Raw genomic sequence first — 25,623 nt, forward strand, 5'->3', positions numbered from 1 at the left:
GTTTTATATATTTATATAGTGTGAACTGGTCCCAAGGGCATTCGATCTAGTTGAATGAGCACCAGGTACGCCAGAGGAGATCAAATTCATTTTTATTTTTCAGCCTCAGGACAAGAAGTGATTTGCCCAGAATCACTGGATGTTGAGCTAAAGCCGAGATTCAAGCATAGTTCCAAAGTTGGCTGCTCTGGTCAAGGTAGCCTCACAGCTTGGTCTATGCAACCACACCCCCTCACACACACACCCACACACCCACTACCTTAAACTCATCGCAGAAAGATACTGGGGCAGAGATGGCAACACTTGGCCCCCGGCAAAGCCCCTGAATACTCTTTCCCTCCCGTCCACCAACCCTGACGACAGAGGGCTCATCTTGATGCACCCCTCCAACTGGAGGCGCTTCAAACAGCTGTCATCCTGTTAGCCCTCAATAAGTACCCGGGAGCGGATTGGCTCCCAATTGAATGCTATACCACTTTTGCCATGCTGCTCTTTCCACATTTATTGGGGATCTTCAATGAGTACAGCCAGCTGGGGTGATTGCCGGCCTCCCTGTGAGAGGCACTGATAGTAGTTCTTCTCAAGCCCAGTCGTGACTACCTGGATGTTCGTTCCTACTGGACAATGTCACTTCTGTACCTTGATGACAAAGTATTGGGGAAGGTGTTTAAAAACATGCTACTCCCAGTCATCAGTGCTCTGGTCCATGAGGACCAATCCTGGTTCATACCTGGATGCAGCATCTTCCTGAATATCCGTAGGCTGCTGCTTATTATGGAGGTTAGCCCTCCTGGAGTTAAGGGGCATGGTGCAGTATTTTTAGGTATTGTGAAAAAATGTGATACCTTAGGATGGGACTACTTAATGGCTGTCATGGAAGGCATGGGTATAGGACCAAATTACCCTGGCTGGATTTGCATTCTGTATCACAGTCTGACAGCGCAAGGGCACATGGGGTTGTTCATATCCGATAGTCTTGAAATTAAGAGGGGTACCAGACAGGGGTGTCCCCTATCTCCATTGTTATTTGCCCTAGCCATGGAACCAATGGCGTATGTATACCTTTGGCATGTGTATTGTGGCTGCATGCACACCAATGGGAATACCTCCACATGGGGTACACCACATTATATCCCTGTATGCAGATGACGCACTGATATACTTGCGTTATAAGACAACTTCACTACCAGCCCTGATATTGTTCCTGGAGTAATTTGGGGAATTATCTGGTCTCAAGGTGAACTGGGCTAAGTCTTGCCTGTTCCCATTGCCCCCGACCATTGAGCCTGAATGGAAGCTTGTCCGGGGGCATCGGTTGCAGTGGTGTTCTTTCACATTCAGGAATCTGGGCATCCAGATTTATCATGCCACTACTGACCTCAAAGAGGGAAATGTTGATGGAGTAGTAGCCTCGGTCTGTAAATCCCTTCCCTTTTAGACATACCTGCCACTTTCCCCACTGGGCTGTGTGGCAATTTGAAAAATGTAAATACAGCCTTGTTTGTTATACTTCTTTGCGGCCTAACCGCTCTAACTACTCAACAATTTCTTTTAGGGAATTGCATAGTGTCCTGGTGGAGATCATCTGGGGTTCAGGCAGGATGCGAGTATCGCTTTCAGTGCTCTGATGACCACAACCGGAGGGTGGACTGGGCGTACCCAATTATGAGCTATACTATACGGGAGTGCATCTGCAATGGCAGATGCAGTGGTTGGGTACGGTGTCCTGCCCAGAGAGGGTGACCACAGCCGAGATTCAGGGAATTGTCCAAGATCAAAGCAGCCACGCCTATGTTGGCAGTGATGTGTGAGAGGCATAGACCCTATGCTGCCCTACTCCTCATTCATTCCGGTGTGGAAATTACCAGCCCTGCAGGAAGTTACCTGCCATTATTATTTAACACCTTGGAAGGCGGAGGAGATAGATCACATGGGGAACTTCTACTAGGATGGAGCCTTCTTGTCCTTTCAGATAGGGAGGACTCTTATGGGGTGGCACCAGGTCAATTCATAGCCTATCATGCAATTCGACAAATGATACACAACACATGGAGCGATGGAGTAGAGCCACCCCAATCGTCGTCTCTCCATATACTACTGTCAATTGACGGCACACGAGGAGCCATTAATGTTCTCTATAACACATTGAATTTCACTGTGCACGGGACGAGTGTGAAAGCTAGGAACATATAAAACACATTCCTGCCACATCAACTGATGGAAAAACAAAGAGATCAGGTACTACACAGGTTAAGGGAGTGTTCTGTAACCAACGCTTTCAGTTCACTCAATTTAATTTTGTACATCAAACATACCTTACCCCACACCGCATCAAGCATATGATCCCCATGGCCTCCTCTAGTGGCTCAGGTGCTGGACATTGGATGCCAGCTTCTACCATATGGTGTTGGAGTGTGCAGGAGGTAACAGAGATAACGGCGGTAGTTGTGGACCACGAGCTCTCCTCTAAACCTGAATCCTGTGACTATGACCCAGAACACAAGAAGACAAATACTTGCGTAGACTCATTGACCTAGCCTTCATACCTGAGTCTGAAGGGGTAGGCGGTGTGGCGTCATGTTGACTGACATGATTGTCATATATAAACACAAGGGAGAGTAAGGGAATTTGTTCACAGAAAACTGTGAACGGGGAGTACTCCTAATCCCCTGGACTAACTATCAATAAACATAAGAGGAGTATCACCTAGAAAAGCTCAAGGAGCGATCTGAGTGGGAAGACTAGATAAGAAGAGAGTCCTTCTTGGATTATAATAAACCCCTCACTCACCAACCTGGTTGGTGACATGCTTCATCATTGGGGTCCACCCTGATAGCCGAATGCCATCAGGGTGTGCTTCGACACCTGAAATACAGTGGAGCAGGTATTTTGTGAATGGTGCAAAAAAATGTTAAAAATTGTCCTGGTATGACTATTGTTAATAAAGTTTTATTCTTAGACTACTGGACAATATTAAAATGTGTGGGGGATACAATTAAGGTTTGTTATGACCATGTGTATCGATGTGTTGGAGGTCTACATGTTTCAACCTGCTGTTGGAAATTGCCAGGTTTTCTTCAGGACCAACGGAAAATGGGTGGTCAGAGCACACTAACGCTCTGCCAGGCCTAGATTCCTTTAAAACTACTGGCAAAAATCTGCAGTAGGAAAGTCTCTCAAACCCGATTGGGCGAGAAAGAGAAAAAGTGAAAAAGACTCCTGTATTAAGGTCTCAAGGCTTCACGGGGTGGAGGGAGGGTTGGCCTCTGGTACGGACATATTAGTTTGCCAGAGATAAGCGTAGCTGATTACCTACACGCCTCTCCTGTAGCCGCCCCGCACTGGTACTGATTGTCAGACATGGGGCAACAGGCGGCAGCACAACACAAGTGTGCATGAGTGGGGATGGAGGGCGAGTTTTTTGCACGTGCCCAGTCATGCGCACTTGTGTTTGCACTTGTTTGCGCATGCCCATTAGGAGCCCTTCGGTCCACTAATAGGCAGGCGGCGGGCGAAGATTAAGTGTGCCATAGTCCAATCCTGGAGCTGCGGCAGCGCCAGGATTGGCTGAGAGGGGTTGCCAATCTGCTCCAGTGCAGTGCGCTGAAGGCGCCAAGGGGAGCAGAGGTGGCACGGAGCGGCTGTGAGGTAAGTACGTTTTCTATTTAATTCCCTGGCACCCACACCTGCACAACTCCAATCCCCGGTCCCCCCCCCCTCAGCGAGCCGCGACTGCCTATTTTTAAAAGGTTAGCATGTGTCGTGAGTCCAGAAATGCGATCCTAAGATACCAGTTCGGTTTTGCTCTGAAGCACCAACGCTTTAAAGTGCAATTTTTCTATTGAGTGCTCTGAAATCAGTTGGCGTTCATTCAGGTCATTTCAGGACGTCTGATATCAGGCTGCAATGTCTGTCTCTCACACTTTCTCACGCCCACTGTCTGCCGAACTTCTCCAATTCTTAGAGAGCGCGATAGAGAGGTGGGGTCGCAAGGGTGGGGTGAAGAAGGGGGGGGCGTGGCACTTACGTTCGATCCCCGCAGCTCCGGCTCTCCAGGTTTTGCCCTTAAACCCATCTCCTTCCGCTTGAACACACTCAGTCCAAACACTTCAGAGGAAAGATCAAATTATACGAACTTTTCAGAGCACTCACACCAGGCCTAGCTCTTGCGTGGTGCAAACGTCCCGCTACCTTCTTTAACCCTCAAAAACATCTACCCAGGTTCGGTGCATTTCTTTCAGCTGTACGTTAATATTGGAGCAGCATTTCTACGTTTGCAGTAACCGATCACAAAATACATGCAAGTCCAATGAGTAACTTGGCGGAAGAGTTCGGCCAGCATTTCGCAACCATTTTTTTTAAAACAAATTACAGTTAATGTCATTGCTGTGTCCCTTAAACTATCCATCAAAGTCCAGCGCATGCAAAGGGGTCTTCAAGCTGGAGAACCTGAGTGTGCTGGTTCCTTGATCTGCCGTACAAAACTTGACAGGCTGAGTGGCATGCCAGGTCGCTGGTAATATGCTGCTGGGTTCGGGTACCAATACTAACACCTGTTATTTACAGCGCTTAGAGGTTGCACTCACACAAACAGAGTGTCATCCTTCAAAGTACCTCGCCTCAGAAACATTTGCGCATTTTTACAGAGTAGTGCATCCAGTACACCTCTAATGTGTCCAAACGTTTGTTTACAGGTTTCGATTGATTCTTTTAGGGTGTACAAAAACTCTTGGCAGTCCAGAAATACCTTTCTGGTTGACTAAAATGTTTTTGAGACTGATTCCATATAGCAATTATGTTAAGCATACCATTTCTTCTTGAATGCTGCTAATCTGTGACCTGTTTAGTTATTTGTTTGGTTGTGTGCAGTTTAAATTTAAAAAAATCTGTTAGGTTCTCAGCATTGCATCTTGAAGTCTGCTATGAAGCTCTGTGGTTATACTGAATAGGCAGCTACCATGTTGTTGTAGTATGACATCCCTTTATTAATGTAATAACTGTACTTTTATAATTGCATTACTAACCTTCTTGCTTCTGGAATTTGCTTGAAAATGCACCATTTACCTACTCTTTTTTTTCAAAAAGACGCTTGCTCGCCACGGTGCTCACCCACAAACTTTACGCCCCACCACTTTCAAATCCAGCCACCACTGGGCCCCGCCCCTTTCAAGGCCCCACCCTCTCCTCATACAGCAGAGATTCTTCTTCAAGTTGGCAGGTATGAAAAAGTACATTTCAAGTAGAGAAATAATTCACAATACGCATCAAAAAAGGGATCTGCACATGTACATAAAAAATGTAATATGAGTAATGTAACATGGTCAGCGACTAGCTGCCGCCTCCCCCCCAATCCGGCACCCAATACCCAGGAACGTGGACACGAGACGTCTTTACTTTTTGGAAGGCGGGCGCTAGTCGCCCGGCCGTATTTATTAAAGTATGAAATTAAAAAGGTTTTTAATTGCATAATCAACAATTTATACAAAAATCAGCAGGACATTTAGATACACAATTCTTATCAACAAGTTTGAGAGCCTGACCTTAACAAAACTCTAATACATGTTGTTTCCTAACTTAGACTAAACATCCTTATCTTGATTTTTGTACATTTCTGGCCATATGGCAGGGTCACTACCGGTGTCAGGTCCTACAAGCTGCGCCTCCCCTATAGATGTGCGCATGCGCAGTGTTACCCCGGGAATTGCCCGGTCTACGCCCTGAACTCCATTTACCCACTAAAGGAGGGCCCTTACTCTGCGCCGGTGGCGTCATGAGTCCACGCGCGCGGGGTGGCTACCAGCCTAAGGAAAGCGTGAACTACTCCTACCCGCGCTCCTTTGCCTATTACCTTGCCCCTGGAGTTCTGGGAGTGGCCCGCAGGCCCCTCCCCCTGGGCGGGAACCTCCATAGGATGATGCCCGCCCCCTCAGACCTCAAATATGTGCTCACCGATAATGACCTTACCGCATGCCCCATACCTAATAAATACGACGACCTATGGGAAAAAATTCTAAAGGACAGCTACACTGGCTAATAAATAACAGTATCAACGTATAGCTACAAAGGGAAAAAAGGCCTAAAGAGACTTGGCATCACATATAATACACTTCACACATCGTTTGCTAAAAGGGGAAAAAATTCCTAAACAAAAGCATCACAAAATATACCAACAGTTCCATCTCTACTACCCTGTGAGACCTGTGGAGCGTACCTCCAAAACTTACCATTCAGCCAGACATAAGAACTGCTACAAGACTTTTTGTTCCAAGGGATGGTGGGTGGGAAACAAAGAAGCCCCGAGCGCGGGGCACACCGTTTCAGCGAGGGAGCGTCCAGGGACAAGGGGGTCTCCTGGGCGCTCCCCACCTCTTTATTCCCGAGGGGCCAGGCGGCCCCTCCTATAGCCCGCCCCCCCTGACCCGGACCCACTACCTAGGATCCGGGTCAGGGAGGCCGCCGGCCAATCGGCGGTGGGCCGCGCCCCCCAGGGCACGCCCCCACCGCCGAATGGCAACACAGGTGAAAGGGGGGGCGACCCGCGCCGCCATGCGTGCGGGGGGGCCGAGGGCCCCCCCCCCTTTCACATGGTCAGCGACTAGCTGCCGCCTCCCCCCCAATCCGGCACCCAATACCCAGGAACGTGGACACGAGACGTCTTTACTTTTTGGAAGGCGGGCGCTAGTCGCCCGGCCGTATTTATTAAAGTATGAAATTAAAAAGGTTTTTAATTGCATAATCAACAATTTATACAAAAATCAGCAGGACATTTAGATACACAATTCTTATCAACAAGTTTGAGAGCCTGACCTTAACAAAACTCTAATACATGTTGTTTCCTAACTTAGACTAAACATCCTTATCTTGATTTTTGTACATTTCTGGCCATATGGCAGGGTCACTACCGGTGTCAGGTCCTACAAGCTGCGCCTCCCCTATAGATGTGCGCATGCGCAGTGTTACCCCGGGAATTGCCCGGTCTACGCCCTGAACTCCATTTACCCACTAAAGGAGGGCCCTTACTCTGCGCCGGTGGAGTCATGAGTCCACGCGCGCGGGGTGGCTACCAGCCTAAGGAAAGCGTGAACTACTCCTACCCGCGCTCCTTTGCCTATTGCCTTGCCCCTGGAGTTCTGGGAGTGGCCCGCAGGCCCCTCCCCCTGGGCGGGAACCTCCATAGGATGATGCCCGCCCCCTCAGACCTCAAATATGTGCTCACCGATAATGACCTTACTGCCACAGGCCAGCATTGTTAACCGACGATCTGGCCTCCCCCCTCTAGCCCCTACCTAAGGAAACCCTCCTACTTTCAAAACCCTCTAGCCAGGCCCAGATATTGTCAGACCACAAGACATTACCCTCCTCTGTTAAATGAACTCCGTCCTTTAAGTAATACTTGTCGCCCCAGATGCACCCATGAGGTATTGACTGCAACAAGGGGGCTCGAAACAACCTATCCAACCGTGTGTTGATCCTCTTTACCGAGTGATTCAACGCCCTGACCGAATGTCCCCCCCGCCACTGTAGTCGAGGTATGAGTTGTGACCATACTAGTGTGCAACCAGGGCAGGTCCTGGCCATCCAACCCGCCGTTGAGATAATCTCCTCAATCAGAATGCGCCTACCCAGTGTTGCCAAATCATTCTCCCCAAGGTGAAGTATCACCACTGACGGTGGAGATTGCCGGCGTGCTAAAAGCCCCTGGAAGAATCCCCTAAACTCGTGCAGACACAACCCCCCTCTGCCAAAGAACGTGATGTCCAACCCTAGTTGTGCCGCCCTTTTCCTCCTGTCACCTGACATAAAAACACATTCTGCTCGTTTTACATATGAGTGACCCACAATCCAAACACTGTTCTTCATCGTTTCCTGGCTGCCGCCCAGTGCTGATGTATGTTGCCGGTGCCCGACGACAAATTCCTCCCCTGCGTAACAGGTCTGAGAAACTGTAAGAGAGCGGAAACAAACCAAGCGTGAGCGACATGTAATCATAGCATGTCAATCCGTACATAACGTTTGTAGCATTCTGAGGACCATCTCCCAATTGTCTTCACTCTCTCCACTGGGAGGCCCCCCGCCACCGCCTCAGTTGCTGCCCCAATCCTAAAGGAATGAGAGCCAAACTCTTTAGGGTCAAGACCTGCTTTCCTAACCCCCATCTCCAATACCTTCCTGAATTGATATCTGGTCAAGGGGCTCCCGTCGGCGTGACAGAGCAATGCCCTGCCCGCTGAGCCCACCAGCAGTCCGTGCAATAATTCCACATGCCTCACTGGGCAGCAGGGGTTGGCGGGGGCCCGTTGGAGAACTATGGTGTGGCCCCTAGACTCCTGGTCGGTCTTTGACTTCTGAATAGTCACCCACATGGTGTCCTCCCTTATCGTCACACTAGCCCTTTGCAAGCCGCCCAGTAGGTCTGACTTAGAACCTGCCACAAGTTCGCTAATTCTCAGCGCCCCATAGAATGCCAAAGAGAATGCTGCCCTAAAAAGAAACACCTCCCACTCCGAGCTACAAACAGTGTCCAGCGTGGCCAGTAAAGCTGTCAGCCGGGCTAATCCTATGGGCTTTCTCTTATCCTTATGATGGCCCTGAATACGGCGCCATCCCCTCAAGGCCTTACGTATCATAAAGGTATTAGTGGGATCCCGGAAGCCCCTAGCTTGAGCGAAGAATGACACCGCTGCCCTATGTCTGTTTGCCGCTGCCACCGAGCGCCCTTCCTTATGCATCCATTCTAAATAGGCTGCAAAGCCATCCTCCTGTGCCCAAAGTACTTCCCATTGTTGTCCCAAAAAAGAACGATAAGACAAAAACGCCCCTTCGTAAGCCGTCTTGGTCCTGGGGGCTAGGCTAGCGACCACGAGGTCCTGTAATCTGGGGCACCAATCTGCCAAAGTACTGCTGGGAAGTGCGCTGGCGAGGGGTCTGCTGTAGGAAGATGCTCCCTGAAAACCTGCATTTTGAAGCGAGAGAGGGAGTCAGCTGCATTGTTCAGAACACCTGGGACATGTTTGGCCTTAAAATTGACATTCAATTTAAGGCACTGCAACACAATTTCTTTGATCAGACGAAGTATGAAAGGACACCGTGCCCCCTGCTGGTTGATACATTCCACCACCGTCATGTTGTCAGACCAAAACACCACTGATTGATTACATAGGTGTTCGGGCCAGACCATCAGTGCCACCCATATTGGGAAGAGTTCCAGGAAGCCAATGTTGCTGGTCAGCCCCCATGTCCTCCATACTCCCGGCCACTGTTGAGCGACCCACCTGTTCCCTAGAATGGCGCCGAAGCCCACACTCCCGGCAGCATCCGTCCACAGGCCCAACTCTGCTGATGTTGTCAGCGGGCCGGGCCAGACTACCCTGCCGTTAAAATCCTCCAGGAATGCCATCCATATAAGCATATCCTGGCGAATTTCAACCGACAGCCGAGTGCGGTGGTGCTTCTCCCTCAGCCCCTTCATTGCCTGCGCAATAGAGCGAGAGAATGGGCGAGCCATGGGGATGATCCTCAGTGCAAAGTTCAATTGCCCTACCACCTCCTGTAATTGCTGCAAAGTGACCTTCTCCTTCCGGAGGCATAACTGTAGCGCTGTCTTGAATTTGTCCACCTTGTCCCTAGGTAATCTAAAACATCCTTCCATTGAGTCAATCTCAATGCCGAGGAATTCTAAGCAGGTGGTCGGGCCAACCGTCTTCCCGGGCGCAAGCGGGACTCCAAAAGCCCGCATGAGCACGCAAAATTCCTGCAATGCCAGTGCACACTCCTGAGATCCCGCTGTACCCAGGAAGAGGAAATCATCTAAATAATGCATGACCCGCTGATGCCCGTTACTTGTCTCATGGCCCATTCAAGAAAAGAGCTAAACATCTCGAAGTAAGCGCAAGATATCGAACAGCCCATGGGCATGCATTTGTCCATGTAGAACATATCCCCAAAGGTGAAGCCTAAGAGATGCTGATCGGCTGGGTGGACCGGGAGGAGGCGAAAGGCTGATTCTATGTCTGATTTCGCCATCAGCGCCCCGGGTCCCGTGGCCTGTAATAAGTTAACAGCCTGATCAAAAGAGGCGTACTTAACACTACAGATACCCTCGTCAATGGCATCATTCAGTGACGTCCCCTTAGGTGCTGACAGGTTATGGATCAATCTGAATTGCCCTTTCTCTTTTTTGGGGACAACTCCTAATGGGGAACACACAAAATTGGGTACTGGCACTTCAATAAAAGGGCCCGCTATCCTGCCTAACGATAGCTCCTTGTCAATTTTGGCGGCCACCACAGCCGGATTGTGCTTGACTGACAGTTGGTTTCTACAGTGCGCGCTGCCTGTGTATCCCGCGGCCGGGATCCTAAAGCCTTTAGAGAAACCTTCTTGGAGTAGGGTGGACGATGTGTGGTCCGGATATCTATTCAACCATGGAATCATTGCCACCACATCCACTGGAGTGGGGGGGCCTAACCTGTTTGTCTTATAGTGGCTTTCCCCTACCCCTCTGACCTGTGTTTCCCTGCTTGGACCTACAGGCAGTTTCTGGATGAGAGGGGTGCCCACAGGCGGAACATGCATGTCTAAACTTACACGCGCCCTTGTGCAGGTGCGCCTATTAAAATCCCAGCACACCCCTTTTTTCTCTGACCCGCTGGCCCTAAACTTCCCAGGTACCTCACTCGTTTGGGGGGGCCGAAAGGGTTGTTGAGGTCTAGAGAACACCTTGACCGAACCGAACTGGGGGGGAGGTGCGGTATCCGAGAACTGTTTGTGCCAAGCCATGGAATCTACCGTGTCCCATGCCAATGCTCTATTGAATTCCAATGCCTTCCTGAAATTGACATCATACCCTTTCCATGCCTCCCCAGAATACTGTTCACTCCACCCCACAATCCTGCTCGAGTAGCATGCCAATGCTGCCTGCAAATCTGGAGGACGCTCAGCTTTAATAGCAGTGAATACAGCCCATGCTTTCATCCAGTTGTTGAGAGTTTCTTCAACCCTAAATCTAGCACACTGCACCCTCCATTCGCTTGGGAGCATCCACTCTTTAAGTGTTTTTACCTGCTCCATTTCCCTATTATCTAACAACAAAGAATAAATATAAACGTATTTGTCAGCCCAAATCATCTCTTTCACAGCTAATGACACATGCTGAGCCAAATTCTCGCCCCTGGAAGGTAAAACACCGTCCCCCAAGAGCGGCAATGCCACTTCCTTACCAAGTGCGGGCACCGGGGGCGGCTGCCCTTTAACTCCGTCCGGCTGGGGAACACTTGGACCTGCAAGGGGAGAAGATATTGGCAATGCAACACTGTCGGCGACCGCTGCCGATCTGATTTTTTCGACGAACCTCGCCGCCTCTGCTGCATGGTCTGCAGAATTCGGGAAAGCTCCCCCTTTTTGGAGCCATGGCATCAAGGCCGTTATCTGGGATAACAATTCAGGGGGCATTGAATCTAGAGCGCGGGGCACACCGTTTCAGCGAGGGAGCGTCCAGGGACAAGGGGGTCTCCTGGGCGCTCCCCACCTCTTTATTCCCGAGGGGCCAGGCGGCCCCTCCTATAGCCCGCCCCCCCTGACCCGGACCCACTACCTAGGATCCGGGTCAGGGAGGCCGCCGGCCAATCGGCGGTGGGCCGCGCCCCCCAGGGCACGCCCCCACCGCCGAATGGCAACACAGGTGAAAGGGGGGCGACGGTCGCCGCGCCGCCATGCGTGCGGGGGGGCCGAGGGCCCCCCCTTTTCAGTTTACATTAATTATTACAAAAGTCCCACAATATTTGGAGTATTACATAATTTAATAAATAGTGTGACTAGGTGTTGGAAAACTGGAAAAATAGATCAGGAATGTGACTGCATGTGTTGTCCACCAAATGTATTTCAACTTCAAACATTTTTTATCCTTCCTTTACCAGACTGGTACCTTGCTAAAACTGCTATAAAAGTTGCTAGTCAATCAATTAGTAAAGTGCCAGAAATTGGCAAAGGTAAAATGTCACTCAGCATATGCCAGGTGAACATTTCTACACTACTGGCATATCAAGTAGAAAACTGCAAATTTTTTTGTGATGGTTATCAAATTATTAGAACAGCTTAGAAATGGCGTGGCACTTACATATCCGTGGCAGGGCCGGACCATGCACAGACGGCTCTGGGTCTCCAGTCTGCAGTGTGGGTTCGTGTTTGACACCCGGACAGAGACGCCAACGCCGCAGCTTGTAGAGCAGGTGCTCCATTCTGAACTCCACTCTTCACACTTATAGAACAGGGGCTGAGATGCTACTTCCTGCTGCCTAGAAACTGTTAAAATATAAGACACATTCCGTAAAAAATAAGCAATAATCCAATTGCACTGCATGACATGCAGTAAATAGTTTGCTGATCTAAGCTTGTCAGTCAAAAAGGGCCAGATGTATGACCCGCCAATTAGCGAGTCACAAATTGCATCGCATTTGAGACTCGCAATTTGCAACTCGCTAATTGGAATGCACAACAGTGTTTCAGACACTGTTTGGGATTCCTAATGGGGTCGCAAATTGCATGCCTCATTAATATTAACGAGCCAGGCACAATTTGCGACCCTATTTGGAATGGCTAGCACTCACAGGGATGGTGGTCTGCTGGGGTCAGCAGACCACCATGTCTGTGACTGCTTTTTTAATAAAGCAGTTTTTTTTTTAATGCAGCCCGTTTTCCTTAAAGGAGAACAGGATGCATTTAAAAAAGAAAAATAAAACTTTCAGTTTCATTTTTTTTATAGACAGGCAGTAGTTTCTGGGGCCACTGCCTGCTCTTAAAAAATATTTTCACACATACTCACAGAGGAAGGGGTCCCGAAGGAACCCTTCCCCTTTTGCGAGTGGTTTACCACCTACTTGAAGTAGGTGGTAAACTACGAGAGTTTTGCATCCGCAAATGCAGTAGCAAAACATTTATACATAGCATGTTAACTCGCTATTAGGAAGGGACACCCCTTCCTAATAGCAAGAGTCACAAATGCTATTACTCTTTTTTGTGACCGGGAGGATCTCCTGTTTGCGGCCGCAAAAAAAGGGTCGTACATCCGGCCCATAGTGCTGTGCAACATAACCCAGCTGGTTTTAGTGCAACCTTCTGATGTGCAAATCTTAGAAAATCCACAATTAGGTTTTAAGGATTATTTAGGTAGACAGACATACACATAACTAACTATGGAAATAGATAGCTAGATAGATGGATTTGTTTCTTACAAAAAACAAATACTGTTTTTCTGTCATATTGGAACTCAATTAAAGACTACCGTAGGAAGGCCTTTGAATTTAAAAAGCTGCAAACCTATGGCTCAAACTGATGGTCGTATTTTTAAGTTTAGCACTGCTTAAGGTTGTAAGCCAGTGTTAGAGCTGATTTTGATTTAATAGAATATGTCTCTAATATTTTGAACATTGTGAACACTTCTCCAATGAAACGACAATAATGCCCTTGATGAAACTGCATGTTTCTGTACTTGACACAACTAGGCCTGAACTAGGCATTGACTCTATTTTTCTTTGAATGCAGCTATGATGATACATGTGTTTTCGTTTTTCTCAAAAATATATTTCGAAAAACATATTTTTCTAGGGGATTGAGGCAAATGGGACTGCACTTATCTAATTGCAAGATAATGTTTCAAAAGAAAGTGGTAAGGTGCTCAGGTCCTGAGACTCAAACCCCTAAGTCTCCCGGAACCACAAGGATCCCTCACTAACATAAAAACCTGAATGATCCAGCACACTTTCATATTCATAAATGAGTTTTCCATTCATTAATATTCTTTAGCCACACAATTTAAATATGACATTGATTTAGCAGGTGTGTTTTGATTTCTTTATTCGTGACTTCTTCACAATAGATAACACCGTAGCCAACGCATTTCGTCCTCTCGGACTTCTTCAGGGCAAATAAAGAAAACGTTTGGCCTCCTGTCCTGAAAGCTGTGTGGGTTGTTATACTTCTTCTATTATGATAAACAGATGGATGATTTGTTTTAATTTTAAGAAGAGGTAATCCCAATGTCGTTATTCGAAATGTGTTTTCACGTTTTTCTTCTCGTAGCAGGAGCAAGATAACTAGTTAGTTAGAAGACGATATATTATTAGAGAAAGTTAGAGTAAGTAATTTTAATTGACACTCAGGGGCAGATTTATCAATAGTTCACGCAACCCATCAAGACACCTTGCTGTGCTGCGCTGCGTGAAAAGGAGGGCAGGAATGCATGATATTTAACATCATATATGATATGTTCCAAATTATGTTGATTTCCCACATTCCTGGTTCTTGAGCAAGACTCTTGAACGTCTTTACTTCTTTTTCCCAGAACCTCTATTTGATTCAGTAAAAGACACCTTATTTTTAGAATTAAGCCATATGGTCCTTAGATGCTTTTTTGCTTTATTGAAGTTTCTTTATCGACTTTCTCTGCTGTGCATTGTGTACTGTTTAAATGATGCATGCTTCCATCTGCCTGATATTACTCTGTTGGATTTATTTTCTATATTTAAGGTGTGCTTGAACTGACAACTGAATTATTAAATGAATATAGCCTGTAACTTTAGAAAAAAGAGTAGAGAGGCGCACTCAATGAAATTAGTAGCACAAAAAGTCCATTAAATATGTAGATCTTCTGTTGTTTTCTTAGATATATTCTTTATTTTCGTTCACATAAAACGGCACAGCCAACGCGTTTCATCCCCAATTGTGCCTAGGGAATTTCGTCAGGGCATATACTGAACGGTCAGGTTGATGCGGTGGTCCTAGAGAAGGTCGCTCTATGGAAGCTGTTGTAAAAATGATCGCAGTAGATCACAGTGTTTTCCTGGGAAAAGTATGCCGCTCAGGTCCGAGTAGGATAGAAGTTCATGTCCCCCGGATTAGCCGAAGATATAGGTTGTGACAGACAGGGTGTCTGTAGATCCTGGACACGTATAGTGCCTTGAGGGGACTTCCCGGCAAAAGACGTTCAGCGTTCTCCGGGGGATAAACGGCTCGTGTAGTTCCTGGTCTTCGCGTTATTGCGGAAAGTACCTTTGATATGGTACCCGTTCTCCGCCGCTCCTCCTCATGGATTAGTGGAAGCCACTGTGATCTACTGCGATCATTTTTACAACAGCTTCCATAGAGCTACCTTCTCTAGGACCACCGCATCAACCTGACCGTTCAGTATATGCCCTGACGAAATTCCCTAGGCACAATTGGGGATGAAACGCGTTGGCTGTGCCGTTTTATGTGAACGAAAATAAAGAATATATCTAAGAAAACAACAGAAGATCTACATATTTAATGGACTTTTTGTGCTACTAATTTCATTGAGTGCGCCTCTCTACTCTTTTTTCTATTGCTGATATACATCCTTGGCAGCGGATGGTGAGAGTAGCAGCACCACCAAATAATTTTGAAACAGGCAAAGTTGATGTGCGAAACCTTGGTCAGCTGCTGTGTGCTTTGGTTTATAGCCTGTAACTTTGACTATTTTGCTAACAAACATTCATAGTTCGGAGGCCATCCTCTCTGTTGTGGAACCAAATGGATTTAATTGTAATTAGAAATTGTTGTACTGATGTTAGCTGCCAGAATACACATTCAGCTGATATCTAAACGTCCCTACTACCAGAGGCACAATCTGTTTGACGACTGTACCCGAGCCCGGAGGTATAGAAAATTGTGCTGTATCAATTGGTAGTGAACAAGGATGGTTTATCACTGAAGTGCAAGGACCTAGAAATACCCAAGAAATACCTAGATCCTGCCCACACCCAACCGATGTTCCTGAAGTCCATGGTCCGGTTCGGAGTAAAGGCAGTGTTCTGGCATTTCTAAATGCAGTGGTGGTGTCCTAGCTAATTGTGTGCTGTCGAGCTTTAAGGGGTTTGTGTTGACATTGGTGTGTCTCACAGTGTGGTGTCCACTTTGAGTCTGAGAAGGCTGTGAAGATGGAAGTGAGGATTAATGTGCTCCTCTCTGTATACGCTTATTTATATAAATGTATATGTCCTTCTTGTTGAGAAGGTGAAATTCACTATTAGACTAGTTGTAGTCTCAAGATACTTGGATAGATATTAGGTATATTGTGGTTTAACTTGCCTGTTAAGGCTTATGGTGTTGGTCTGAGAGGTACCATTGGACACACAATTGAGATAGGGAACTATTGAACTGCTGTGGTGAGAGTATGCTAATATTGATTCTTGCTGGTAAATCTTTTTGCGCAGAGGAAAAACTACACTGGCCATGGTGATTTCCTGGTGGTCAAGATTTCACTTGTCTTGCGTGTGTCATATGTGATAGAAATAATTATTACCCCCTCATCTCCTTGAGTGAGTGATCAGTTTGAATTTCTTTTGTGGAACAGACAGGAGGTTTTTTTGTAAATTATTTTTTGTTTCGTATTTATTGCACACATGTAATAGACAACATTGTTAGTTATTAAATCTTGTGTAAGAGTTTGTACATGCACTTTAGTACATTATCATTTTTGTTGTAGACACTGGTATAGTTTGCCATATTACTCTTATTTGTTGTTCTTGGTTCAGACTATAATAAAGGACATAGCTTTGTTGTATATATCATAGCAGTATTTGTCGCCTGTCATTGGTTTTAATAAATGTGGGACATTTTGCTGCAATGGGGATTATCACTACAACTGAAGGTAAAACCAGTTGGGGTACACTGTGTATGAAGAAATGTATGTTGCTTAATATAGATGGGTATTGCTGCAAGTTTTTGTTTATGGTCACTTTGACTCAGGTCTCAAGAGTTTGTGCATTGGCCGGGTGTGAGCTCTCGTGCTCATATTTGTCCTGTGTCCTTGTCCAGCGTGTTAGGCATGATGTGGGGGTTACCCTGCTCGCTTCTTGAGTGAGATTCTTCCTGAAGGGCTTGAGGGGAATTTTTTCTGTTAACTGTGGGGATATTGCATGTGGCATAGTATGTTTGAAGGTGTGTAACAGTGTTGCCCACTGCATGGAGATGTGATGCTTCCGAATGCTGCAGACTGCTTCCTTTGATGCTCCCCATTTAGTAACTGCTCCCCTCCAAGAAGCCAGTGGAGGTCCCGCCAGGGTCCTCCAGTACATGGCAAAGTTTTGTTTGGCTAGCAAGAGGGCCAGGGATGCAAATTCATTTCGACTTTGTGGTGTTTCCGACGCTTGAAGATGCCTAACCCACTGGCTTTCCATGTTGTAATGTCGAGTCCTGTCACCTTGCACAGTGTGGTATGTATCGTGTTCCAGTAGAATTGTAGTGTCGAACAACTCCAGAACATGTGGAGAAAGATCGTGCTAGGTTCTTGGCATCTTGGGCATAAGAATTGTGTGCTCAGGGGGGCGTGGCTACGGAGCCGAAGGGAATGCTGGCATGAGCTCGGAGCTCCGCGCCTGACCCCCGCAATCATCCTGCTAAATAGAGCAGAGACACCCGCGGGAGCCTCTTCTCGCAGACCGGAGGCAGTGCGAATATAAACTGCACCCTCGGACAGTAAGAGGAGTGGAATATCAGCCTGCCAGCGAGGTACAGGGACATCGCTGGCCAGAACACGAAGAGGCACAAAATGGCGGGTGAATCTGAAATCGGAAGTGACGGAGAAGCGCATCTGCATAGTATCACCTCGCCAGCGGCTGAACGGACGAGGTGAAGCGACCTACCCACAGAGCAAGAGATTTGGCGTCACTGAGGCAAGCCCGGAGACCACAGAGAGGATTGCCGAGCTTCGTCCTGAATCGGGCTGGGTCCCCGGCGCCGTGAAGGCAGCAGAAGGTACTGCGGGGTGCCGAGGGGCGGAGGCGGCGGCTGTCCCTCCCAATCCCTGGCCGGCTGAGGCTTCATTGCGGTGCTGACTACCCCCCACGCGGCTGAGGGGAGGGCGAGAGATCCCCGGGGGACGGCAGGGCCCCCGCTCGTCTAGTGCACAGGGAGGAAAAACTAAACGCCGGTCCCAGCCGGAAGAGGCGCCTGCCGGATTTCGCTGCACGGCGTAAGAGCGAGGAGCCAACCTGGTGCAGCAGGAGGCAGTGGGACTGCGGAGGAGACCACTGCCCGCATTGGGGAGGAAGGAGCCCCGAGTAGCACGGGAGAGGCTTTGCCTTTAAACAACGGCCCTGGGGATATCGTGAGATTTGAGGCGGCCCAGCGGACACTGGTGGGCCGTGGTGGACCGGGTGAGGTGGCTGTGAGGCCTGGCCTCGTGAGATCTGTGCCCGGACCTAACGAGCATAAGCGGAGAATTGATCCCGGGACCCGGGTACTGCCGAGGGGGCCCAGCGGGGCAGGGCGGTAGGGGGGTCTTGCGGCCTTGGCCACCGGTGGCGGCTCGTAGCCCCTTGCCCGTGCTTGAGACAAGTGGAGGACCGACGAGCTCAGACGGCGCTGTCCGGAGGTTGGTTGCATTCCTGCGGGCGCAGGGTGGATTCGGAGATGGGAGCCTGACCGCTCAACCTGAGCTGGGGTCGACTGCGGCGCAGCCTCTGGCCTGTTGTGCGGCCCTGGGGGGGAGCGGACAGCGGATGCACAGTGGGTCGCCTTGTTGCGAGGACACCATCGAGATACAGGCCCCCGACACGGCAAGAGTGAGACCTGGGCCCTGAGATTCTTTCGCTGCCTCGGACGGGCGAGAAGGCGGACCCGTGACTAGGTGGAGAAGAAGCACCCCAACCCGGTGAGGAGGCACTTTGAGGGGAGAGAATGCAGCGGGCGCACAGTGGCTGACGCAACTACTGGGACAGCGACGAAGTGCTTAGACGAGGACGGAGTAGCCACGGAGCCCTATCTGAGATTGCGGGTGAAGATGACCCCCCTGATGGCGAGCCGACCGCGGTACTGGCGAGCTGAGGTGGATGTGAAGCAAGATAATGGGACCTGAAGAAAACTAATACAGCTTACGGACACCGGAGTGCATACTGCCATCACAACATGGGGAAAACCAAAGGAAAACCCGAGGGAGCCGCGACATCTGAGTCCTTGGAGGGGGGCACTGCGGGACCATCGGACCTACAGCAACTTCAGGACCGCATCCTTGAAGCTATTGCAGCAACCAGAGATGCCTTGCAACATGACATTGCCCAGGTGGTAACGGGATTGGGACTCCTGCGGGCAGACCACGACAAACTCAAGGATAGAGTCAAGGAGGCAGAAGACACTCTAGAGGTCTTAGCACCGGCCCACAAAACCATGGAAGTAAAGTTATTGGACGCTCTGGAGAGGATACAAACGCTGGAGAGGAGGGCCGAGGATGCCGAAAATAGAAGCCGCCGCAGTAACGTTCGGATAGTGGGCCTGCCGGAAAAAACAGAAGGGGAAGATATGGTTGGTTACCTGGACGATTGGCTTAAAACTCAGGTGGCACCGGAAGGCCTGTCGCCATTCTTCACCCTGGAAAGAGCTCATTGAGTTCCGGCTAGGCCCCCCCAAGCCAGGTTTTCCTCCGAGACCAGTAGTGGCCAAACTGCTACACTACAAGGACAGGGACCTCTTGCTCCAGCGGGCCCGTGAGGCGGGACCGTTCCAAGTAGCGAACAGTAAAGTGACCTTATTTCCGGACTATACATTTGAGACACAGAGGCTGAGGGCCTCTTTCTTATCCATAAAACGTGAACTGCGGAATGAGGGAATTCGATACTCCCTGCTCTTCCCGGCCAAGTTAAGAGTTGTTCTGGACGATAAAACACACTTCTTCCCCACGTCGGCGGATGCCTGGGACTGGTGGGAGACGTATAAAGCGGGCACGGATGGCGCCAGAGTTCGAGAGGAGCGGGAGCGAACAAAGACACAGACGTGGAAATCACAGAGGCTGCGATGGCGACGACAAGGCTTGAAAAAACCATTGATGTCTTAGACGGAGACGGAGAGGCAAGCTGCATTGCAGGCAGTCGAATCGATGTCGAGAGCAGACGCCTCCCCGTCACAACGGGGCTCGCACTCGGAGACCAAGGACACAGGATCAGAGTCGGAGACCTCAGGGACATGCAGCACCAAGGGCCCGCTGGTGACTCCACAAACCTCGGAGGAGATCCTGAACATTTGATAAGCAGCGAACAATAGAAGGGCACTCCAGCAGTGAAAGGAATTCGCGAACTGTACGGTATTGCGGTGGGGGGGCTCCGACTGGGAGGTCAGGCCGCTGCTAAACAATGGGGGCGGGGTGGGCGGTTGTCTCTACTTTCGGGCCTAGCCACAACCCGATTGCCCTTAAGGCGCTCACGGTTACGACTGTGACTTAGTCTGATAGTTTGGGGATTGACCTAGTTTGGATGGGCACTGATAGTTTGACATTAGGGCCTATTCTGGGGGGGGGGGGTGGCAGAGGGTATTGTTGGGGTTGTTCCGCTTTTTTGGCAAAGGCTAACGCTGAAACAGGTGGGAATTACTGTGCCAGACGTTTTGAAAGTTAGCTGGGGAGATACTACCACTCACGATACCACAGAACAGCGACAGGGATTGAACTACGAACTATGGGTCAATGACTAGCGCATATGAAGTGCGATGTATAAACTGGAATGTGCTGGGGGCTACACTCGATGTCACGAAGACACAAAGTTCACGCCTATTTGGTCCGTAGAGTGGTACACATTGCGATGCTGCAGGAGACACATATCACTAAATCGGAAGGGCTGGCGCTGCAAAAGAGATGGAGGGGCCAGATATTTAACATCGCTTACTCAGCGTTTGCTAGGGGGGCTCTGATATGGATCAGGGCGGGTGTCCCGTTCCAGGCGACCAGGCACATAATAGACCCGGAGGGATGCTATGTGGCAGTGGAGGGAGGCTGCGGGGCAGGGACATTATACTGTGCAGCATTTACGCACCAAACACTGACCAGGTGTCCTTTCTCACTAGTCTTTCGGGGTCACTGGCGCACTTCCTAACGGGACCGATCCTCCTTGGGGGAGACTTCAACTCTGTAGCGAACATGACACTGGATAGATCCCACCCGCCTTTGGCAGATTCCCCCGTTCACCGCCTCACAAAAGGAAGACTAGATTGGCAGGAGCGATGGGGTTTGCTGGACGCATGGCGTACGCAACACCCTGCGGATCGCGATTACTCGTTTTTTTCGAGCCTCCACGACTTACATGTCCGAATTGACACAATGTTGTGCTCTCGGGAGGTCATGCAGACGGTAGTAAGGACCGAATACCTGGCCAGGACAATCTCGGACCACAATCCGTTGCTGATTGGCCTGGGCTGGGTCTCAGAGATATCGCGGGTCCCGACCTGGAGGCTGCGCCCCGAGACATTGGAAGATCCGCTTTTTCACGCGGAACTAGAAGAGGGAATCAACCAATACTTTGTGGAAAACGAGGGGTCCACGACTTACAGGGCGATGGAGTGGAACGCTTTTAAGGTGGTGGTTAGGGGACAGTGCATAGGGAAACATGCGGGCACGCGAAGGGTACTGTTGGAGGATCTACGAAAGGCGGACTCTACGCTGAGGGACGCTGAGAGGGCGAGACCAGGGCGCCCTGACTTACAGGAAGAGGTTATTTTGGCTAAGGAGGCAGTAGCGGTAGAGGTTGAACGCCTCCGCAGCTTCGATCATAAGGCATATATGCTTCGGGCCCACATTGAGGGGGACAAGGCTGGAGCATTACTAGCGTGGCTAGCTAATCCTGCCAGGCGTAGCTCTCCAATACTAGCGATTGAAGGAGAAGAGGGACAGATGCAATACTCCCAGATGGAGATACTGACCCGTTTTCAGAGCTACTACACGACTCTCTATAGCAGTGCGCTGGTGGGGCAGGAGGATGACATACGCGCCTTTCTTGGGGGCCTTCAGTTACAACACCTAGAGGAGGAACAGGCGGCCGCACTGGGAAGAGATATAGAACTGGGAGAGATTAGAGGGGCAATTAAACGAATGGCTCATAATAAAACGCCGGGACTAGATGGATTACCCATTGAATTTTACGGTACATATGTAGACCTATTGGCGCCTAGGCTACAAACGGTGTATAATGAGGCTAGGAAGACCGGTCAACTGCCCCAATCCATGCACGAGGCCTTAGTAATCCCACTACTAAAACCAGGGAGAAGGAGCGAACACCCGGCCTCTTATAGGCCGTTGTCCATGTTGACCACAGACTACAAAATTTTAAGCTCCATACTGGCAGAGAGGCTCCTACAGCACATGCCCGACCTAGTCCACGAGGACCAGTCGGGATTTATTCCTGCTCGGAGCACGACAATGAATATACAGAGACTCTCACGTTTGGTGGAAAGCCCACACATGGAGGCTCAGACGCCCCTGGTCTTGTCAATAGATATAGAGAAGGCGTTCGATAGCCTGGAGTGGATATATTTGTATAGGGCCATGGAGCATTTTGGACTGGGGGAAGGATATATTAAATGGACGCAAGTACTGTATACGGCAGCGGTGGCTAGAATGAGGATAGGGCCTCTCGTTTCGCACCAATATCCGGTGGAAAGAGGTACCCGGCAAGGTTGCTCCCTGTCCCCCCTTTTGTTTGCCCTGGCGATCGAACCACTTGCGGCTGAAGCCCGCACGGGTAAGCATTTTCGGGGAATAGATAACAAAGGAGAGCAACAATTCATTTCCTTATACGCGGATGACCTGTTGTTATTCCTGGAAAACGGGACGGAAGCATTAAAGGGCACGGAACGCTTACTGGCGCGATTCGGAGACTTATCAGGACTGACGGTCAATTGGCCGAAAACCTGCTTGTTTCCCCTGAGACGGCACACAGAACGGCCCGACCACCGTCTTGAGCTTAGGTGGGAGCCTGTTTGCTTGAAATATTTAGGGGTATATATCTACCACACGGCGACGGACATACTCGAGGGCAATATGGGCAGATGCTTTCGAGCGCTGAAGGGCTGTATGACCCTTTGGGCCACGCTGCCGCTGACAGTCACGGGGCGCATTTCATTGTTGAAAATGATAGCCCTACCGCGCCTCCTTTATTTTTTTCGCACCCTCCCTGTCTGGATTCCTCGATCCCTGTTTTCTCAACTGAAATCCCAGATAACCTCCTTCATATGGGTGACGGGCAGATGTAGGATTGCACTGGCGACACTCACTCGCCCGAAGGATGAGGGTGGTCTAGCGGCCCCCGATTTTGAACTCTACTATTTGGCTGCTCAACTGCAGATCTTTACGCGGGAGGTGGCGAGAGTATACCGCGGTCCAGAGAGCGAGAGGGCTAAGGGCACTCCGCGCCACGTTTTAGCTTATATAGCTTTGCAGCAGCGAATAGCTCGAGGAGATCTGACACCCGAGGAACGGACGTTCCAGCTTTGCTGGGATCGATCTCGGCGTCGGGCGGGAGAGCAACACCCATATGCCCCGGAGATACCCTTAGGTATGCTAACGGCACTCCCCCATGGGGGGGACTGGTCCCAACTGCAGGACTGGGAAGAAGCAGGAGTGCAAGTGGTGGGCGACCTCTACGAGGATGGGGCACTGGTTCCGTATCTGGAGTTACAAGAGAAATATGGGCTGCCGAGGGGAGGATACTTATTACACGCCACAGTGACTAGGGCCATCCAAGCACACTGGAGGGAAGGTCTTGTAGAACCAAAGACAGCTATGGCCTGCCAATACACCATGATGGCAGCCGGAACCTATAAAGCAGTGACTTGTTTGTACTCGAGAATGCTGCGGGAAAATTTGCCACCGCTGTCGGCGCTGAAGGAAAAATGGGAAGCAGACCTAGATTGAGAGATCCCAGAAACAACTTGGGCCGGTTTGGTGAGGCGAGCCAGAAACAGCACGAGGAATGCGCCCTTTCAGCAGATCCACTTTTATGTGCTGCACAGGGCTTATATAACACCGGGGAAAATTAAGAAATACTTCGGAACAGATAGTGCGGGATGCCCGAGATGTGCTTTCGAGGGAGCGGAGCTGGAACACTTGCTATGGTCCTGCCCTGATCTCCGAGAATACTGGCAGGCGGTGGGCGACACTTTGATGGAAGTGACGGAGAGCACACTCCAATATGATATAGCAGTTTGTTTATTGCACTGGTTCCCCCACACGCCTAAAAACAAAACTACGAGTAAATTTATAGACATGGGCCTGTTGATAGCCAAAAGGGAAATCACAAGGCATTGGAAGGCGAGAGTAGGTCCTACACACAGGAGATGGACCAGTGAGTTCTTGAAATGGGCCGCTTGTGATAGTACGCACCGATACCAGATGGCTCGCCATAAACCAACTGATAGGGCCTTGGACACGGCGACGGCTTGGGAGACACTGGTCCAAGCCCTGAGAGACAGCACACTACAGGGGGATGAGGCAGGACTAGACGACATTGGGGAAGGCCCTAGCAACGCACCGGGGACATCGCAAAACTAGGGGGACACTGCACGATGGCTCCTGATTGAACCCATAGAAGAGGTAGTGGTGATTACTCCTGAGTGGGTGGTAGACAATTGGGAAGGGAGGGGAGGGAGTTGGGGAAAATTTGCAAGGGTTTGGGGAGTTTATGGAGTGGAACTGAAGAAAAGCAGATGAACACATAATTTAGAGGGAGGGTTACACCGGCTACATGTTACCAGGCATTGGAACGTTTCATGTTTCTCGCCGCCCGACCTCCGGATTGTGGCCGTCAAGGCTGTGTACAGATGCGGATGCAAACGGACGGAAGAAAGAGTTAAGAGATGTACCCTGTGTGACAAAAGTGATACTGCTAATCTGCAATAAAAATTATGTTTAAAAAAAAAAAATAAGAATTGTGTGCTCGGATAATATAGTTGAAAATTTTCTGGTATTAAATATGTCCGATGTAAGATAAAGTATTGTATGTTTTTGAATCGGTGATTACAGGATACTTTTTAGGGAAATTCCAATGCTTGCTCCCACTCTCTATCAAGGAGTGGTCCCTGAAATTACGTCTCCCATTTGTCACGAAGGGGGGGCGAGTCTAATAGCATTAAGTTCTCAGATTGCCTTATATAACCAAGTCCCTATATGATACCCAGGGCTCCTCTGCAGGATATCATGAAGGACAGGGTGTGTAGTCGGCTCGGTTTCGATCATGTGCCACGTGCGGCGGCAATCTGCCACCAGTAGTCCATGTATGAGAAACTATCCTCTTGGAAGCTCGGTATCAGCTATTAGCTCTGCAAATGACAGCAGGTGACCGTTTGCGAACAGTGAGCTTGTTTCCGTAAGTGAATGCTCTGTCCATGTGGGTAAGGTTCGTGTTGTGTAATGATCACAGCCTCTGGGAAGGACCACTAGCGGAAGCAGGGGCGGATAAAGTGTTATTGTTTGCGATATCCGATGTATGCGTTTCATGCATGTGTACTCCACTGTCATTTGCAATGGACAATTCAGCGCATGTTTGGCCCCTAGTAGCAGCATGCATTGAGTCGCAGTGGCTAAAATTGGTCTTGTGCTTGTGTGGGTCTCTCCCAAAGCACGTCCCACCATCTACTGTGACAACCATTGTAATTGAGCTGATAGGAAGTATGCTTCAAATGAGGGGGCCCCAGTCCATCCTGGCCCACCGGTAGTTGCAGTTTGGCCAGGGCTACCCGTCTACGTCCTTCCCCCATATTAAAGTGCTGAGAAGAGTGTCTAGTTCCTCGAAGAAGGAGCGTGGAGGAACTACTGGGAGATTAACGAAGTAATAGAGCAGTCATGGGACGAAG

The 25,623-nt window shown here is 49.5% G+C and overlaps 1 protein-coding gene and 1 long non-coding RNA gene across 2 annotated transcripts in view; one reads left to right on the forward strand and one right to left on the reverse strand.

Moving 5' to 3' along the window:
* Positions 1–25,623, forward strand: part of LOC144766700 (uncharacterized) — a 282,073-nt gene that overhangs the window by 240,703 nt on the left and 15,747 nt on the right. The gene's annotated exons all lie outside the window — the stretch shown is intronic.
* Positions 1–25,623, reverse strand: part of CCN5 (cellular communication network factor 5) — a 125,429-nt gene that overhangs the window by 14,625 nt on the left and 85,181 nt on the right. Inside the window, exon 4 of the mRNA XM_078650466.1 lies at positions 12,116–12,300. Within this exon, the coding sequence (XP_078506592.1) occupies positions 12,116–12,300 (185 nt within the window). The remainder of the gene's footprint in view (positions 1–12,115; positions 12,301–25,623) is intronic.

Source organism: Lissotriton helveticus, chromosome 7 (assembly GCF_964261635.1).
Source record: "Lissotriton helveticus chromosome 7, aLisHel1.1, whole genome shotgun sequence".
NCBI lineage: Eukaryota > Metazoa > Chordata > Amphibia > Caudata > Salamandridae > Lissotriton > Lissotriton helveticus.